The 20,459-nt window shown below is 38.0% G+C and overlaps 1 protein-coding gene across 1 annotated transcript in view; it reads left to right on the top strand.

Moving 5' to 3' along the window:
* Positions 1–20,459, top strand: part of LOC308260078 (selection and upkeep of intraepithelial T-cells protein 1-like) — a gene marked incomplete at both ends in the record, with an annotated part of 42,754 nt that overhangs the window by 8,419 nt on the left and 13,876 nt on the right. The window contains 3 exons of the mRNA XM_080691409.1: positions 7,647–7,994; positions 9,489–9,770; positions 11,381–11,488. Coding sequence (XP_080547535.1) covers positions 7,647–7,994; positions 9,489–9,770; positions 11,381–11,488 — 738 coding nt within the window. The remainder of the gene's footprint in view (positions 1–7,646; positions 7,995–9,488; positions 9,771–11,380; positions 11,489–20,459) is intronic.

Genomic DNA, 20,459 nt, shown 5'->3' with positions numbered 1-20,459 from the left:
TCATGGGAAAGAGGAATAACAATGGAGCAATGAATGCCCACAACCCCACAACATCAGAACCTGATAAAACAGAAATTCAGAGATTTCTAGAAGATCAAATCAGAAAAATAACTGTAGAAATAATAGAGCTCTTTCGAAAAGAATTCAGAGAGAGCCAAAAAGAGATAAAGGATGCAATTAATGAAGAAAAAGGCCTCAATTCAAAGTACAAACAACCGATTAGACCACATTGAGATAGAATCTCGCTCTTAGAAGATGAGCAATCCAAAAATGAACGCATAGTTTCTAATCTAGAAAAAAATATCCAACAGCAGGAATCTGACATTGAAGAAATATGGGCCCATTTTAAGAGAGCTAACCTAAGAATAATTGGAATAGAGGAGGGAAAAGAAAGTGAAATCAAAGGGATCAACAATATCTTCAAGGAAGTAATAGCAGAAAAATTTCCAAACAGAGCAAGAGGTCGATACACAGGTCCAGGAAACTTATAGAACTCCATTTAGACAGGATCGGAGAAGAGGATCCTCACGCCACATAATTGTCAAAATGACCAATGTGGAAGCCAAGCAGAGAATCTTAAAGGCAACAAAAACAAAGGGCCAAGTGACATTCAGAGGCAAACCAATTAGAATCACTCCAGACTTCCCAAACCAAGTCATGAAAGCCAGAAGGGCTTGGAGTAACATATTCCAAACTCTGCAAGAAAATAACTTCCAACCAAAAATTTTCTGCCCAGCAAAACTTTCTATCAAATTAGATGGAGAAATAAGAAGCTTCCATGACAAACAGAAACTGAAGGAATTTATGTCTTCAAAACCAGCACTAGAGAAAATACTCAAAGAGATTAACTACAAAGAAGAAATAGGTAACACACACCAGAACCAGAGAAACAAGATTTTCCATCCAACAGACAACAAAGATTAGTTATCTGTGGAGATTCATTACTTATGTTAGTCTTTTACCTATCGTTAAATTGTATTGTTTGCTTTTATTGTTGTTAATTTTTAGGATTTCTAGTTGGAATATTAATATACCTTCAGATATAGCATTTAGAAATATTTTATCCCATTCAATCAGTAACTTTTTAACTCTGTTTACATTGTCTTTGGATATACAATATTTTTTTTTATTTTTTAGGGAGTTTGTATACTCTTCTGTTGCCTGTGCCATTGAAATCATATCCAAGAAATCACTGCCAATTTCAATGTTGTGAAGTTTTATGACCCAGATTTTCTTCTAAAAGTTTATAGTCTTAAGATTTATATTTAGGTCTTTTATCTATTTTGAGTTAATATTTGTATATGGTGTTAGGTAAGGGTCCAATTTTATTCTTTTTCATGTAATTATTATTTTTCAACAATATTTAGTTAAAAGATTATTATTTCCCCCACCAAATGTTCATGGAAACATTGTCAAAAATAACTTGACAATATATGAAAGAATTTAGCTCTAGGCTTTTATTTAACTCCAATAGTTTATATATCTGCCTTTAGAACAGTAATACACTGTTTCAATTATTGTAGATTTATATGGTTTGAAATCAGAAAATATATATCTTCTAGCTTTGTTCTTTTTCGAGATCGTTTTGGGTATCTGGAGTCCATATTCTATATTAAGATAGATTTTTTTTCTGAAAAATAAATATATAAATATATGATAGTTTCCCCTAAAAAAAAGAAAAGAAAAAAAAATATTCTCTGGTAAGAAAGAAAGGAAAAAGAAATATTGAAATGTTATCTTTAAGTTATCAAAAGCTTGGTATCAGACAAATGAAACTGTTATGTGAGATTATCATTTTTAATTTTGGATAAATTGCTATAATACTAGATGTCAACCACTAAGCCAAGCAAGGGAAGGAGGGATGGGGAGGGAATGGGGTGAGGATCGGGTGGGGGCTGACTGGGCGATGTGTGCATGTATGTCTACAAAAGTTTGTATCCCACTATGATGTATGAATACAGTGCACGAATAAAAAAAAATAAAAATAATAAAAAAAAATTTTAAAATCTCTTCAAAGAAATAATAGCAGAAAATTTTCCAAACATAGAGCAAGAGGTCAATACACAGGTCCAGGAAACTTATAGAACTCCATTTAGACAGGATCAGAGAAGAGGTTCCCCGCACCACATAATTGTGAAAATGACAAATGTAGAAGCCAAGCAGAGAATCTTAAAGGCAACAGAAACAAAAGGCCAAGTGACATTCAGAGGCAAACCAATTAGAATCACTCCAGACTTCCCAAACCAAGTCATGAAAGCCAGAAGGGCTTGGAGTAACATATTTCAAACTCTGCAAGAAAATAACTTCCAACCAAAAATTTTCTGCCCAGCAAAACTATCTATCAAATTAGATGGGGAAATAAGAAGTTTCCATGACAAACAGAAACTGAAGGAATTTATGTCTTCAAAACCAGCACTAGAAAAAATACTCAAGGAGATTAACTAAAAAGAAGAAATAGGCAATACACACCAGAACCAGAGAAACAAGATTTCCCATCCAGCAGACAACTAAGCAAAGAAGAATACACAGTATATCAAACAGAAATAAAATCTTAACTTGTAAGGAATTAAAAGTTATCTCTCAATAATCACAATAAATGTAAATGGCCTCAATTCCCCAAATAAAAAGACATAAAGTGGCAAAATGAATTAAAAACCAGAATCCATCCACCTGCTGCTTACAAGAAACACACTTTACAAGTAAAGAGAGTAACAAACTCAAGGAAAAAGGCTGGAGCAAGGTAATCCATGTTAAGCAGCCATCCTAACAAATGTGAAGTAGTATTTCACTATAGTTTTTATTTATATTTCCTTAATTATTAGTTATATTATGATAATGAGTGATATTCATGTGTTTATTGGTTATATAAAAATCTTTGGAGATTCATTACTTATTTTAGTCTTTTACCTATTTCTCAATTGTATTGTTTGCTTTTATTGTTGATAAGTTTTAGGGTTTCTATTTGGAATATTAAAATACCTTCAGATATAGCATTTGGAAATATTTTATCCCATTCTATCAGTAACTTTTAACTCTGTTTACGTTGTCTTTGGATGTACAATATTTTTTAATTTTTAGGAAGTTTGTATGTTTATTATTTTGTTGCCTGTGCCTTTGAAATCATATCCAAGAAATCACTGCCAATTTCAATATTGTGAAGTGTTATGACCTAGGTTTTCTTCTAAAAGTTTATAGTCCTAAGATTTACATTTAGATCTTTTATTGATTTTGAGTTAATATTTGTATAATGGTGTTAGGTAAGGGCCCAATTTTATTCTTTTTCATGTAATTATTATTTTTCAATAATATTTAGTAAAAAGATTATTATTTCCTTCACCAAATGTTCTTGGAAACCTTGTCAAAAATAACTTGACCATATATGGAAGAATTTATTTCTAGGCTTTTTATTTTACTCCACTGGTTTATATATCTGCCTTAATAGCAGTACTACACTGTTTCAAGTATTGTAGCTTTATAAGGTTTGAAATCAGAAAATGTACATCTTCTAGCTTTGTTCTTTTTCAAGATTGCTTTGGGTATTTAGAATACATATTTCATGTTAGGATAGATTTTTTCTGATAAATAAATAAATGTATGATAGTTTCACTTTTTAAAAAAAAGAAAAAATATCCTCTGGTAAGAAAGAAAGCAAAAAGAAATATTGAAATGTTATCTCTAAGTGATCAAAAGCTTGATATTAGACAAATGAATCTGTTATGTGAGATTATCATTATTAATTTTGGATAAATTGCTATAATATTAGATGTCAACCACTAAGCCAAGCATGGGAAGAAGGGATGGGGAGGGAATGGGGTGCGGATTGGGTAGGGGCTAACTGGGCGATGTGTGCATGTATGTCTACACAAGATTTTTATCCCATTATGATGTATGAATACAGTGCACCAATAAGAAAATTTTAAAAAACAAAATAAAAGTTTTTATGCTTTGATTTCTTATTTTATTTTGTAGAGTACAAAATAAAAATTTTCCTCCAAGTTTTCATTTCTTTTGTCCTATACTGTATCCTAATTTGTTTTTAAAGTTTAATATATTTTTATATATTTTGGGGATTTCTTTTCAAACCTTTTTATTGGTGCACTATAATTATTCATAATAGTGGGATTCATTGTGACATATTTGCCCATGCATTTGTACAAAGCATAATTTGATTTATCTAATGCCTCTGTAGACTGCTTTGTCTTCCCTCTTCCTTCCCTTTGTCCTCTTCTGCTAGTCTAGTTGTCTCTTTGATATCCATAAAGTTCTTTCTTTCCCTTTTTTTCTCTCTACCTTCAACATATGAGAGAGCACATAATAACCTTTACTATGAGAGTTTGGTTTATCTCACTTAACGTTTTCTGCAAATGATATAATTTTGTTCTTCTTTAAGGCTGAAAGAAATTTCATTGTGTATCTATACCATATTTTCTTCATCTGTCTTTGGACATCTATGCTGGTTCCATAACCTAGCTATTGTGAATTGTGCTGTTATAAATATGGGAATGCATATAGTTTTATAATATGCTGACTTTAATCATTTGACAAAATTTTGAGGAGTGGTCTAACTGGGTTATATGGTGATTTCATTCTTAGTCTTTTGAAGAAACTCCATATTAATCTCCATAGAGGTTATACTAATTTAAAATCTTACCAGCAGATTAAAAAAGCTTCTTTTCCCCTGCATCCTTGACAAAATTTTTTATTTGTATTATTGATTATTTCCATTCTAACTGGAAATATCAGGATAACTAGATTCATATTTCCCTAATTGCTAAAAGTTAACATTTCTTCTTTTGAGAAGAGTTTGTTTAGTTCATTTACCCATTAATTGATATTGATTGAGACACACACGCACATAGTTAAGTTTTTAATTCTTTATATAATCTAGACATTAATCCCTTTTCAGAGGAGAAATCGCTGGCAACATTTTCTCCCATTTTGTAGGCTCTCTCTTCATGCTCTTGATTGCTTTCCTTTCTATGTAGAAGCATTTATTTGAAACCATTACATTTATAAATTTTGGTATTATTTACTGGGTTTTAGGTGTCTTATTTAAGAACTCAATGCCAGCATCTATATGATGAAATACTAACCCATGTTTTCTTCTAGCAGTTCTAAAGTTTCTGCTCTATTTCTTAGTTCACTATTAGTTGACTTTCATTAATATACTTTATTTTCTAAAGCAGTTTCAGTTTTACAAAAAATATGCAGAATGTATACAGAGTTCTCATATAACCTCACTGCTTCTTTTCCACTCCCCTCACCACACACATGCAGTTTCCTTTATTCTTAGTATCTTGCCTTAGTATATACCTTTATTATAATTGAACAAATATTAAGAGAATATTATTAACCAAAGTTAAAGTTTGTATTAGGATTCATTCATGTTGTACCATTCTCTGAGTCTTAACAAATTCATATATAAATGAGCCAAATAGTCTCTATGTAAACTATATTTCTCACTATCTTAAATTTGATTCCAATTAGCCCCAAAGCCCTCCAATGTTAAAATAAAAATTTTACATATCTAATTGCTTTAAATATACCCCAAACAAGAAAATTTTAGCCATTTAATGCCTGCCTTCTTTGCCTCTGAAACTGCCTCCAGCATCTGCTAACTATAGACAAATATAAATTCTGTAATTGTAAAAACTCTGTTGATGTCCTCATAGCTCTCTGACCCAAATACTCCCTACTGTTTTGTGGAGTGGTGTCACCTAGATACATATACCCTCTCTGCAGTCCTGGGAGCTCATCAGCCTTCCTTCCCTTTGGATATGGGGCTCCTACACCACTACAAGGTCTCATGATGTGGTGACTGTCTCCTTTCTCAACCCTCAGTTTTGTCCAAAAAGAAGCTTGCTGTGTGCTACTGCCACCTTGTGGTTGTATCTTTTTCCATAGTGACTCAAAAATCTTCAAATTTATTACAGAAATGCATAATGTCTCATAGTACTAGTGAAAACAGCTCTAACATTTATATGAAAGAACAAGGAATGAGAATAGCCAAAACAATTCTGAGCAATAAGTACCATGCTGGAGAGCTGGGCACGGTGGTGCACACCTGTATTCCCAGTGCTTAGGAGACTGAGACAGGAGGATCACAGGTTCAAGGGCAAGCTTCTTTAAGTAGTAAGACTCATCACCCTACTGAGACCCTGTTTTGAAAATAAAATAGGGGTTGAGTGTAGCACAGATGTAGAATGCCCCTGGGTTCAGTCATCATTACAAAAAAACCCCACACATCTGATCTCAAATTATACTGCAGAGATATAGTTACACAAACTGAATTATTAATATTGACACAAAAACAGACACATGGAACAATGGAATAGAATAGAAGATACAAACAAATCCTCAAATTAATTTTTCACAAAATAGTCACAACATATACTAGAGAAAAGACAGTCATTATGGAAAGCAATACATTTGTTCCTAAGATTCAGCTCTACAATTCCTTGTTATTTATCCAAAAGAATTAAAGTCGGCATACTTATAAATACACACATACTCATGTTTTTCACAACACAATTCACAATAGCCAAATTATGGAATCATCCTAAGTATGCTCATCAACAGATGAATATTTAAGAAGATAAGGTTCATTAAAAATTCAATTCATTAGAAATGCTTATATATTCAAAACTATCTTCAAGGACTTACTATATATGCATATAATAATGTGAGGTTAGGCCATGAAGAAAGCATTACTTTACATATACAAAATAATATTCAATATTTTAAGCATTAATTGATCAGTTGCATATTGGTACTTGAAGCTGTTTTTCCCTACAGGGTGAGAAAAGCCTAAGCTGATTTGGTAATTCTGACCAAGGTGCCATGTAACAGAAAGAGTTGAAAAAGAAAAGATGGCCGCTATGAAGGAGAAATGGAGAGTACTAAGAGAATCAACATTTTTCATCCTCTCTTCAAGGAGCATGGCAGGGGAAAAACAAGAGAGTCTAAAATATCCCCAAATCTCCCATATTATTCCAATTAGAGACTAAATATCAACATCTTGAGTTTCTGAGTCTCTAGGTTACTTCAGCTGTAACCATGTAGGATCAAAAAGGAAAAACAGAAAATGAAATGTACTAACCTGAGGACACTTGGAGGATTAGATGGTGTTACTTTAATATGACTTGCTGGGAATCCCAAGACAGTGTAGAGAGTTTCATAGTAAGAGAAAACATAGAACAAATGATATTAAACACACATCAGATAAGAATTTTCCAGAATTAAAAGATAAGAATCCTCAAATTCAATAATTTTATGAAGCTTATCTTAAAAACAAAGCATAAGTTCATACATGGATTCATTATATTGAAATTGCAGTAAATCTTAAAAGCTGCCTGAGAGAAAGGTTTAGAATGAAAGGAGCAACTATTATACTTTTTGTTAACAAACAATATAAACCATTTAGCAGCAATGGAAAACATTTTTATTCCTCAAGGAAAACAATCTAAACTACCATTCAAGTCAAATGTGATATTAAGATGTTGTTAGAGCAAAGAATTAACACTCAATAAAAGTAAGCTGTTATGTGCACATATGTGTGCATGCATACACATGTGTGTATTGCATGTGTGTATTATAAAAGAAGTGTCCTGACTCACACTCTCACTTTTGATTGTTTCCCTTCTCAGATCAATTCACAGTGAATGCCTTAAAGGGGCCCATCTTGGCTCCATTGGGTGGAGATGTTGAGCTTAGTTGTCAGCTGTCTCCGCCACAGAGTGCACGACACATGGAGATCCGCTGGTTCCGGGACCGCTACACACAACCCATTTACCTGTACAGGGACGGTAACGACCAGTACGGAAAAACTCTCTCCAGGTATGTGGAGCGGGAAGAACTCCTGAAAGATGCCATTGGAGAAGGTAAAGTGACCCTCAAGATCTTTAATGTCAGTGCTGATGATGATGGGTCATACCGCTGCCTCTTCAGAGATGGTGATTTCTATGAAGAGGACACTATAGAAGTGAAGGTCACAGGTAAGGATGGATCCCCCTAAAGTTTCTATGCACCAATTGAAACCCATGAGGATGAGTATTAGGAAAACCTTAGGAATTTAAAATTATCTCTACATTACACAGTTTGGCTAGCAAGTTTAAATTCATGCATTTAGTTTTGGAAATAGAGCAATTTGGGCAGACATCAGCTCTATCAGTAAATATCTTCTTTTTATGTCTACATATAATTTTAGATTTCTAAAAGACCAATGGTTTCCTTCTAGGACTTCTTATCCTTTCAATTATTTTACAGCAGTTTAGTAAAATGTGATTTTACTAATGACCTGAATCTTTGCAATAGTCTCCTTAATGATAATTCATATTCCCATTTCTCTGTAATTCAATTTGCTGACTGCTTAGTGACATTTTTTCCTAAATTGATTCCAAAAGACTTTATCTATAATTGTACTGTCTTCAGGTATATATGCTATATTTTAGTATATGTAATTATAAAGCATTTAAGTAAATTTCCTCACCTTCTAAATTATTTTGAATGACAAAGAAATGGAGAAGAGGTAGAGAACATGTAGTAAACTGAAGAATTTTACAAATATGAGAACTCAAATGTAGAGTTCCAAGCCCACTTATATTGAATTTTTTATTGGATAGTTCATGACACCTGACACCTGACTTTGTAGTTTAGATCTGAGCTATATTTAAATTCAAATTAAGTAAATTATCACTGCCCCATTTTGGTGCTTGGGAGTCTCAGGTAGTGAGTAACTAGTGTATCAGGACAGCATAGACTAATTCTATTGCTAAGAAGTTTTTTTTAGACAGAGTTGCTTGTGGTTACACTTTAAATCTTTTTAAATTATTTTTGCCCATCCATTAGACAAGTCTGTATTCCAGGCAATGCCTTGAAATATTCCAAAGATACATTTTCACTAAATTAATATATATTATAATTTGATGACACCAGTGTATTATTTATTTTATTCAAAACATAGCATATTTAACTACCTTTTATATGCAAATAACATATAAATTAAAGTTTTAAATTAAGTTGCAAACATGGATTTATGTTATTATTTATAATTTATCATTATGGCTCAAAAGTGACTAGTAATAAAGATCAAATATATTATACTATAAATTTTATAAGATGAAAATCTTAATTTTATTCATTATTATAATCCAGCAACCTACCTCAGCCTTCTAAATTAAGTAAATACCAATAAATATTTTTAATGAATGGATAAATAAATGAAACAAATAGGAATTTTTTACCTGATTTACTTAGGACAAGTTGTTTACCATATATATATATATATATATATATATATATATCCATTTTTATTACTTATCCTCTTTATCATTTGATTAATTTCTTAAAACAATCAGAGCTCCACAGAGTTTTGACTATCATTATGTCGAAGAACACTGATATTAAAATGGGGGAGGAAGGCTTTTTTTTCTGTTTTTTTCCCCTTTCTTCCACCTAAAAATACTATTTCCTTCTTTGTATCCAACAAGCTTCAAGCTCAGACATACAGATTCATGTGCATCTTCCTACTACCAAAGGTCTTATACTGGAGTGCCATTCAGAAGGTTGGTTTCCACAGCCACAGATAGAATGGAGAGACAGCAGAGGAGAGATCCTTCCACCTGCGGCAAAATCCTACTCACAGGATAAAGACAAATTGTTCAATATGAAGATCACCCTTCTTATTAGTGACAGTTTCCATAGGAATGTTACTTGCTGTCTTCGAAACCCTCTAACTGGCCAAGAGGAAAGAACAAGCATTGTCCTATCAGGTGAGACCTATTTATTTGTTGTTCAAATAATAGCCATTGTCATACAATTTACAAAATAAACAGAAAAATTCATTTGCTTTCTCCACTTGGTTTCTAAGACAGTGCTTTTTTAACTATATTATTCTAATTGTATCTTTTTATTCTCTTTGCTGCATTCATCTTTTTCATTGTCTTCTTAATACTGGAGTTCCCAGAATGTAATTTTTGAGCCTTTACTCACTTATAGATTTATTCTGTCTCATGGCTTTAAGCACCATCAATATGATGATGGATTACCAAATTATATCTTATGGCTAGACTCCCCTACTCTATTCTTTTCTCCAAACTCAGCATCTCACCCTTAAAGTCTAATAACTATCCCAAGCCAAAATATGAAAAACTAAACTCATGATTACTTCCCAACTTGCTAAATTTATTGTCTTCCCAATCATACTTCATATTTTTCTCATAAACAAAATGCTTGACAGTTACCTTTAACTCCAGTTTCTCTCATATTTCACATAACACCAGCCATAAAATAATGTGTGATCTACATATAAAATACATTGAGTCTGATCACTTGTCATTGTACCACTTTGATCCAAATCTGAGACACCATAACCTGGTCTGAATTTTAGAAATAGCTGAATAGTCACCTATTTCTATTCTTGTCCGTGGATATAATATGATAAAAATGGAGATAGTAAGACCCTCCTAACACATGAACATATAACATCACCCTGTGTTCAATATCCTTACATGTGACTTTGCTTCTCTCTGACTTGTGAGATGGCAAGGGTTTCATTTGTGCTCACTGGGTTGAGGAAATCATTTATCTGAGTATAGGATTAGTTCTAAAGTCATGATGCCCTAAGTACTTTGAATTACATGCATGGGAAGCACCAATTCAATTCAGATTATATCACACCAGACATATTCAAAATTCCGTAGCAGAACTCTTGATTGCCTCTAGAGCAGCCTCCTGGATTGATTTTCTCAGACAGAATTGCAGGACATAATGGCATATTCTAGACAGGACAAGATTCCTCCTCTAAGAAGAAAGATCTCTGATTTCCAGATAAAATGTCAGGTGTCATGGCCAGTATGCACAAGCAGGTAGGCCAACATAGACACTTGTTCAAATGAAATGAGAAGAAAAAGTTTCATAAACTATGTCTCTTAATTTAGTCAAGAGTAGTATTCTCAGATCCAATCAGTACTGACAAGTTAGATAAAAGGACTGAAAGACTGAATTGGGACTGAGCTTATTATGATTTCTGGAAACCTTCATTTGAGACTTGGGTGGGGGTTTAGAGAGAAGACCTTAGCTCTGTCTCTTCCCTTGAAGTCACAGAGCTTATGAGACAGAACAGACAGAAGGAAATATTAGGAATGGTATTCACTCACCTCTGAGCCAGCCAAACACTAAGTAACTGCTCACTCTAGACTGTCCTAGCTTTCACCCACCCAATCATAACTACCTCTCCAAATTGATTTATATATAATAGTCCATGGTGATGAAATCTTGAATGGGAATATGCTGTGGATGAATCACCATTCCTAATTATAACTGGGTAAGTCCAGACACTCCAAGTTTCTTAAGTGGTAAGATCTGTAACTCTTCATTTCAGATAAACTGTTTACATGGAAGCTAATTTGGATAACTATTGTGGTTACAATGATGATTGTGCTGGTATTCTCTACCCTGCGGCCCAGTGTTTCCGAGCCCAAACCACAACGTAAGTAGGTTTGAAGAGTGGAAGATAAAAAGTGTGAGAAGGAGAGAGGCAGGTAAACTGAATGACCCTTTATTCCCAAGCCTGCTTGCTCAAGACATTTCAAAGTCTGGGGACATATGTTAGACATATATCTTCTCCCCATTTCTTGGTCCTAGATATTCTTTTCTTGCTGCTAGATCAGCTGACAGTGTTATTTATTGAAAAACCTGGGCTTCTTGTACCTTAATCCAGAAATTGAAACCTCCTTTGTTAGGATGAGAGAGAGCCCAACAAACTTGAAAAGCTTTATAACACATAACACCTAACACAAATTACACACATTTTTCACTTGACTTCTTTGTTTTTATTATTTGTTTTTTATTCTAAATACAAGAGTTACATGATTCAACATAGTTCTTTTTAAATTGTCAGTTAAGTAAAGGTTTTATTTTATTTTTATTAGTGTATTAATTTTATGCATAATAATGGGATTAATGACATACTTATACAACACATGGCATAATTTGGTTTGTTTCATTTCCCATACCTCAACTTTCCTTCTCCTTCTGTCTTTTCTGACTTCCTTCTGCTACTCTACTGGTCTTCTATTTTCAAAACGTCTTTTTCTTTTCTTTTCTTTTCTTTTCTTTTCTCTTCTCTTTTCTTCTTTTCTTTTCTCTTAGTTTTGCTTGAAAGATAAAACATATGATCCTTGATTTTCCAAGTCTGGCTTATCTCACTTAGCATAATGTTCTCTAGCTCCATCCATTTTCCTGCAAATGACATGATTTTATTCTTCTTTATGGCTGAATATAACTCCATTATGTATGTATGTATGTATGTATGTATGTATGTATGTATATGTATGTTTGTGTATATATATATCATATATATATATCACATTTTATTTATTCATCAGTTTGTTGATAAGCACCTAGTTTGATTGCATAGTGTGGCTGTTAGGAATTGTGCTGCTATAAGCATGGGTATTCATGTAGCACTATAGTATGCCGATTTTTTTTTTTTTTGGTGGTACTGGGAATGGAACCCAGGGGCCTTCTATTTCTGGGCTATACTCCCAGACCTATCATATATATATGATAGGTCTGATATAAATATATATATATATATTTTTTTTTTGAAACAAGGTCTCTTAAGCCAGCGGAGGCTGGCTTTGAACCTGTGTGATCCTCCTGTCTCAGCCTCCCATGCGCGGGGATTACAAGCCCCAGCTAGTATGCCGATTTTAATTCTAGAATTGGTAGATCAGGGTAATATGATGGTTCCACTACTAGTCTTCTTTTTAATTTTTTTTATTGGTGCATTGTAGTCATATATTTTAATGGGATACAAGATGGTGGAGACATACATGAACACATCATCCAAATAGCCCTTACCCAATTTGCACCCTGTTCCCTCCCCATTTATCTTTCTCATGCTTGGCATGGTGAATGACATGGATATTTTTGTTAAAGTACATCGTATGCATTAGAGAATTTCCCTCTTCCTCCCTTCATCCCCTCAGTTAGTCACCTTATTTTCTCATCTACAGAATCTCCTTCATGATCTAGAGTTTCTCCTATGACCCATTTTCTCCCTAGCTTCCATATATTAGGGAGAGCATCCAATTTCTTATTTTTTGTGACTGACTAATCTCACTTAGCATAATGCCCTCCAGTTCCATCCATTTCCCTATAAATGAGATAATTGTGTTTTCTTTATGGCTGAGTAAAATTCTATTGTGTACATATCCCATAGTTTTATAATCCATTCATCTGTTGATGGACATCTTGGCTGGTTCCATAGTTTGGCTATAGTTAATTGTGCAACTATGAAGATAGATACACATGCATTAGTTTGGTAGTTTGCTTTCCTTTCTTTTGGGTAGATATCCAGAAGTGGTATTGCTGAATCAAATGTTAAGTTTGTGCCCGTTCTTCTGTTTTCCAAAGTGGTTGCACTAATTTGCAATCCCACCAACAATGTTTTAGAGTTCCCACTTCTCCACATCTTTGCCAGTATTTGTTGATGTTTGTGTCCTGAATGATTGCCATTCTAGTTGGAGATAGGTGAAATCTCAGGGTAGTTTTGATTTGCATCTCTCTCATTGCTAATGATGTTGAGCATTTTTTCGTGCATGTATTGGCAATTTGAGTTTCTTCCTTCATGAAGTGTCTATTTAGCTCACTCACCCATTTTTTGACTGTTATTTGTTTGAATTTCTTGAGTTCTCTGTAAATCTAGATATTAGTCCTCTGTGGGAGAAGTAGCTGGCAAAAATCTTCTCCAATTCTGTTGGCTCTCAATTGAGGTTCTTGATAGTTTCCTTTGCTGTACAGAAGCTCTTCAGTTTAATGCAATCCCATGTATTGATTCGCCTTTTAGTTTCTTGTACCTTTGGGGTCTTGTTGAGAAAGTTTTGCATCTGTGCCTATGTTTTACATTGTTGGACCAATGCCATCTTCAAGGAACCTCAATGTCTTTAGTTTAATTTCCAAGTCTTGAATTGACTCTTGTGCAGGGTGAGAAAGTGGGGTTTATTTCCATTTTTCTGCATATGGTTAACCAGTTTTGCCAACACCATTTGTTGAACAGGCTATCTTTTTTCCAGTGTATGTTTTTGGCCCCTTTGTCAAAAATCAATTGGCTGTAGGTGTGTGGATTTGTTTCTGAGTCTTATATTTTGCTCCACCGGTCTATGTATCTGTTTTTGTGCCAGTTTCATGCTGTTTTTTTTTTTTAATTACAATGGCTTTTTAGTATAGTTTAAAGTCAGGTATTTTTATTCCTCCTACATGGTTTTTGTTGCTGAGAACTCCTTTGGCTATTCTGGGTTTTTTGTTGTTTCAAATTAATTTAAACAGTGATTTTTCTATGTCTGTGAGGAATGATCTTGGTAATTTGTAATGGGTATTGCTTTGAGTCTGTAGATCACTTTTGGAAGTATGGTCATTTTGATGATATTTATTTTGCCTATTCACAAACATCCCCCCACACTTTCTATGGATTAGACCCTGAGTCTGTCTGAGCCTCTGCTATGTCCAACAGCAGACTCTACCCCCACCTTCTCTAGGATGAACCACAAAGTCTCAGACTCAGGGAGTTTATTGAGGCTCTGCAAGTCCCTTGGGGTGCCATGCTGTGTGTTCTTTCGTCACTATGGATATCTGGAAGGCATGGTAAGCTCAAACACCACTGCTGCAAGTTGTATACCCTATCTCCTCCTTCACCAGGTTGAACTGCAGGGTCTCAGACCCAAGGAGTTTATAGAGGCTGCACAAGGCCTTGCAAGCACAGTGCTGGGCATTCTCCACAAGCAATGCAGCTTCATTTACGGTGTTGCTGAGCACCAGTCTGGATCTCTAGAGGTTGTGGTGAGCTTGGCTGCCACTGCTGCAAGTTGTAACCAGTGTTTGCAAAGGAGGAACTGATAACAACAATTCTGATGATCTGAAGTTGCTTAATTCAGGTCCTTGGTTGTTTTTCTGATAATCTCTGGAGTTGGATGCAGTCAGGCAAAATGACACTGCTGTGGTGCTCACAGTCTCAAGGCGAGCAGGATTCTTTTTTGGTGTGGAGTGCCTCTCTAGGTCTCTAGAGCGTGTGGTGAGCTCAACTGCTACTGCTGGAACTTGTAGCCAGTGTTTGCTCAGGAAGAACTGATGGTATACAACTCCAATGATCTGCAGCTGCTCACTTCAGGTCCCTGGTTATTTCCCTGTTTGTCTCTGGAGTTAGGTGCAGTGAGGCAAGAAGGCAGCACTGTGGTGCCCACAGGTGCAAGCTGGAAGGGTTTCTTTTCTGGTTGGTCTTCTAAACTTTTTTCCTCTGCTGACTTGTACCTATTATTTTATTCCTCTACTGATAGTATTTTCTGGCTTTGTATAGTGCTGTGTGTGTGTGTGTGTGTGTGTGTGTGTGTGTGTGTGTGTGACTTGTACCTATTATTTTATTCCTCTACTGATAGTATTTTCTGGCTTTGTATAGTGCTGTGTGTGTGTGTGTGTGTGTGTGTGTGTGTGTGTGTGTATGTGTGTGTTACTGGGAGTGGAACCCAGGGGCTTTTCTACCTCTGGAATATACTCCCAGACCTATTTTATACTTTATTTGAAAACAGGGTCTCTCTAAGTTGCTGAGAGTCTCATTAAGTAGCTGAGGCTGGCTTAAAACCTGTGTGATCCTCCTGTCTCAGCCTCCCAAGTGCAGGGATTACAAGTGTGCACCATCATGCCCAGCTAGAATGCTGTTTTTAAGGCAATGGAGATCAGGTGTCAGCAGGAATGGTATGTGCTGCTTCCCTCAGTGACCATCTTTCCAGAAGTCCCATTACTAGTCTTTTGAAGAAGCTTCACATGATATGATCCTGTGGTTTTTGTTCTCAGTTCTGTTTATGTGGTGAATAACATGTATTGATTTTCATATGTCAAATCAGCCTTGCTTTTCTGGGACAAAACCAACTTGGTTATGGTGTACAATTCTCTTGATATGGTTTTAAATACATAAAGCTAGTATTTTGTTTAGAATTTTTTCATTTTTGTTCATCAAGAATATTGGTCTGTAATTTTCTTTTCTTGAGGTATCTTTATTTGGTTTTAGTATTAATGTGATACTAGCCTCATAGCAGGAATTTGGGAGAATTCTATCTCTTTCAATTTCCCAAAACAATTTGTGAAGTACTGGGATCAGTTCTTTACTGAAGGTTTTGTAGAATTCAGATAGAAAACCATCGGGGCCTGGGCTTTTCTTTGAAGACAATATTTTTTATTGCTGTTTCTATTTCTTTGCTTGCTATTGGTTGGTTTAGGCTTCCTATGTCCTCTTGGTTCAATTTAGGTAGGTTATATATGCTTAGAAATCTATCAATTTCTTCCATGTTTTCCAGTTATTGGAGTATAAATTTTTTCTATTTTTTTATTGGTGCATTGTAATCATATATCACATTGGAGTACAAGACTTGAGAGGATATACAAGCACACATCATCCAATTAGCCCTCATTGAGCCCCCATCCCATTCCTTCCCCCTCCCTCAATCCCATGCTTGTTTGGTGATTAACTTTGATACATATGTTTATATACCTCCTGTGTTTTAAAAAGGCTCCATCCTCCCCTATTCCACACCCTCTGATTGGTCACCTTAGTTGCTTCACTATAGGGCCCTTTCTATAGCTCGACCTCTTCCTGTTGCCCCTTTCCTCCAAGTAATTGCTGATTAGAGGAAGCACCTGATTTTTATTTTCTGAGATATTTCTCTGTGCATGCCACGTTGCAAGTACCGATCCCACTCTTGATGGCCCTAGTAGTGGCCTGGCTACCTGGTGGACTGATCCAGACCTCGATGGCTCAAGCAGCGGCCTTGCCTCATGGGAGGCCCCGATTCTGGTCTAGCTGGCCCCGACACCAGCCTAACCCCTCAGCTGGCTCCAATCCCAGCCTCAGAGGTCCCAGTAGCAGCCTTGCCTCACGGCAGGCTCCGATGCCGGCCATTGGCCCAGGCACTGGCCTAACCCCTTGTAGACTCTGATCCCGGCCTCGGGGACCCCAGCACTGGCCTAGCCTCACAGCAGGCTCTATCCCTGCTTCGCTGGCCCCAGCACCGGCCTAACCCCTCGGCAGGCTCCAATTCCAGCCTCGGAGGCCCCAGTAGCGGCCTTGCCTCCTGTCAGGCTCCGCTGCCGGATATTGGCCCCGGCACCGGCCTAACCACTGGGCAGGCTCCGATCCCGGCCTTGGAGGCCTCAGCACCGGCCTTGCCTCACGGCAGGCTCCAATGACTGCCTCGCTGGCCCCAGCCCTGGTCTAACCCCTCGGCAGTCTCTTATCCTGGCCTCAGAGGCCCCAGCACTGGCCTTGCCTCATGGCAGGCTCCAATGCTGCCCGCTGGCCCCGGCATTGACCTAATCCCTTGGCAGGCTCTGATCCCAGCCTCAGAGGCCCCAGTAGCGGCCTTGCCTCATGGCAGGCTCCGATGCCGGCCATTGGCCCCAGCACCAGCCTAACCCCTCAGCAGGCTCTTATCCTGGTCTCGGAGGCCCCAGCACCGGCCTTGCCTCACGGCAGGTTCCGATGCCGGCCACTGGCCCCGGCACCAGCCTAACTCCTCGGCAGGCTCTTATCCCAGCCTCAGAGGCCCCAGCACCAGCCTTACCTCACTGCAGGCTCCGATGCTGGTTGCTGGTCCCAGCATCGACCTAACCCCTTGGCAGGCTCTGATCCCAGCCTCGGAGGTCCCAGTAGTGGCCTTGCCTCACGGCAGGCTCCAATGCCGGCCATTGGCCCGGGCACTGGCCTAACCCCTTTGCAGGCTCCGATCCAGGCCTCGGAGGCCCCAGCACCAGCCTTTCCTCACAGTGAGCTCCGATCCTGGCCTTGCTGGCCCTGGCACTGGCCTAACCCCTCGATAGGCTCTTATCCTGGCCTTGAAGGCCCCAGCACCGGCCTTGCCTCATGGCAGGCTCTGATCCCAGCCTCACTGGCCCCAGCATCAGCCTAACCCATCAGCAGGCTCTGAGCTTGGCCTCGGAGGCCCTAGTAGCGGCCTTGCCTCACGGCAGGCTCCAATGTTGGCTATTGGCCCTGGCACCGACCTAACCCCTCAGCAGGCTCCAATCTCTGTCTCAAAGCTTCAGCACCGGCCTTGCCTCACAGCAGGCTCCGATCCCGGCCTTGCTGGCCCCAGCACCGGCCTAACCCCTCGGCAGGCTCCAATCCTCGCCTCGAAGACCCCAGCACTGGCCTTGCCTCACGGCAGGCTCCAATCCCAGCTTTGCTGTGTCCTTCACTGGCCTCACCCCTCGGCAGACTCCAATTCGAGCACCCTCTTCACCCAATCAATTGTCCCACATTCTCGAGGGTGTGTGGTGGTAGCATTCTGCCTCTGGGGTTATTATTTCAAAGGTTCCAGGTGTAATGCATCAGATCTCTGCCTCCCCTGAGTACTGGCCACTGCCATTGCCACTGCCTCCACCATTTCAAATCCTTCCCAAGCTCTTTTTCCACTCTGAATGTTGTCCAGTGTTCCTAAGCATGCGTGATGGTAGCATTCGACATTCAGTGTAATTTCTCCAAAAAAAATAAGGTTGGTAGGATCCGATTTCTGCTTCTCCTGAATACAAGTCTCTACCACCATTGCAGAGACCGCTTTCAACACTGCCTTTCTCCTTGGTCTCCGCTAAACTCTCTCCTTACAGGTGATGTCCAAGATTCTTAACAATACAGAGAAACAGCAGTCCTCCTTCATGGGGAATTTTTCCATAAGTTCCAGTGCATTTGGATAAGTTTTGTCTGCATCTCCAGTGTCCTGGCATCCGCCACGGCTTTCTTAACCCCTCTCTGATATTTTTCCTTTTTCTTTTTCTTTTCCTTTTTTTTTTAAATAAAAGAATACAGTATATGTTGTTTGAGGAGGTAGTGGGATCAGGCACTCAGTAGCACTGTGACCCGGTCGGTTTCCCCATGGGTCCAGCGTGCTCCGCACTACTCTGCCTGGGGCCCAGAGTCCTGCGACCCGGGCCCCGGCTGTTCCAACCCCTGCCCAGGACCCAGGGTCTTACTGGGCCCGGTTTCTCCAGGGGTCTGGCGTGCTATGCGCGATCCAGCCTGGGGCCCAGAGTCCCGCGACCCGGGCCCCGGCTGGTGTGCCCCGCGCAACCCCCACCCGGGACCCAGGGTACTGGGCCCAGCTTCTCCAGGGGTCTGGCGTGCTATTCGCGGTTGGAGTATACATTTTGAAAATATTTTCTGATAATCCTTTTAATTTCTCCACTGTGTGTGATGATGTCTCCTTTTTCATTTCTGATTTTAATGATTTGAGTTGATTCTCTTTTTTGGTTAGGTTGGTCAGGGGTTTGTCAATCTTTCAATCTTATTAATCTTTTCAAAAACCTGCTTTTTGTTTTGTTGATGCTTTGAATTGTTTTATTATTTTCTATTTCATTTATTATTTATGTTCTGATTTTAATTATTTCCTGCCTTCTGCTGGTTTTGGGGTTAGACTGTTGCAGTTTTTCTAGGTCCTTGAGATGCGTCAATAGGTTGTTTACTTGGCAACTCTCTGTTCTTCATATGTGTGCACTCAGTGTTATAAACTTTCTTCTCAATACCACCTTCAAAGTGTCCCATAGATTTTGGTATGTTGTGTCTGCATTTTCATTTAATTCCAGGAATTTCTTTATTTCTCCCCTTATTTCTGATCTTACCTACCATTTAATAGTGTATCATTCAATCTTCAAGTATTTACAAGTATCTAAAGAGTTTCTTTTGGTCTTCCTTTGGCTGATTTCTACTTTGATTCCATTGTGGTCTGAAAAGATGCAGGGAATTATATTACATCTTTTAAATTTGCTGGTGCTTTCTTTGTGGCCCAGTATATGATCTATTTTGGAGAAGTTTCCATGGGCTGCTGAGAAGAATGTATATTCAGCTGTTTCTGGTTGAAATATTTTGTATATGTCCATTTGGTTTATAGGTTTGTTTAGTTGTGAAGAGGCTTTATTCATCTTTTTTTTTTTTTTCGGGTCTGGGATGGAACCCAGGGGCATTGATCTCCAAGCTACTGCCCTATTTTTTATTCTTTTTTTTTTTTTCTGGTGTGTGGTGCTGGGGTTCCTGGAAACCCTTCTACCTCCAGTACCTCCAGGTTACACTCCAGACCTATTTTATATTCTTATTTAAAAACAGGGTCTCTTAAGCCAGCGCTGCTGGCTTCAAACCTGCATGATCCTTCTGTCTCCACCTCCCAAGCATGGGGATTACAAGCATGCACCACCATGCCCAACTTATTCTTTATTTTGAAGGGTCTCGCTAAGTTGTGGAGGGCCTCACTAAGTAGCTGAGGCTGTCCGCAAACTGTGATCCTCTGGTGTCGGCCTCCCGAATGCTGGGATTACAAGCATGTGTCACAACACCTGGCTATTCATCTTTTGCCTTGAAGATCAATCTACTGGCATGAGAGGTGTGTTGAAGTCTCCTAATATTGTATTTGGGTCAATTTGAG

Source organism: Muscardinus avellanarius (assembly GCF_963383645.1).
Source record: "Muscardinus avellanarius genome assembly, chromosome: 3".
In the NCBI taxonomy this organism is placed as follows: Eukaryota; Metazoa; Chordata; class Mammalia; order Rodentia; family Gliridae; genus Muscardinus; species Muscardinus avellanarius.
This window is presented reverse-complemented; position numbering and strand designations above follow the sequence as displayed.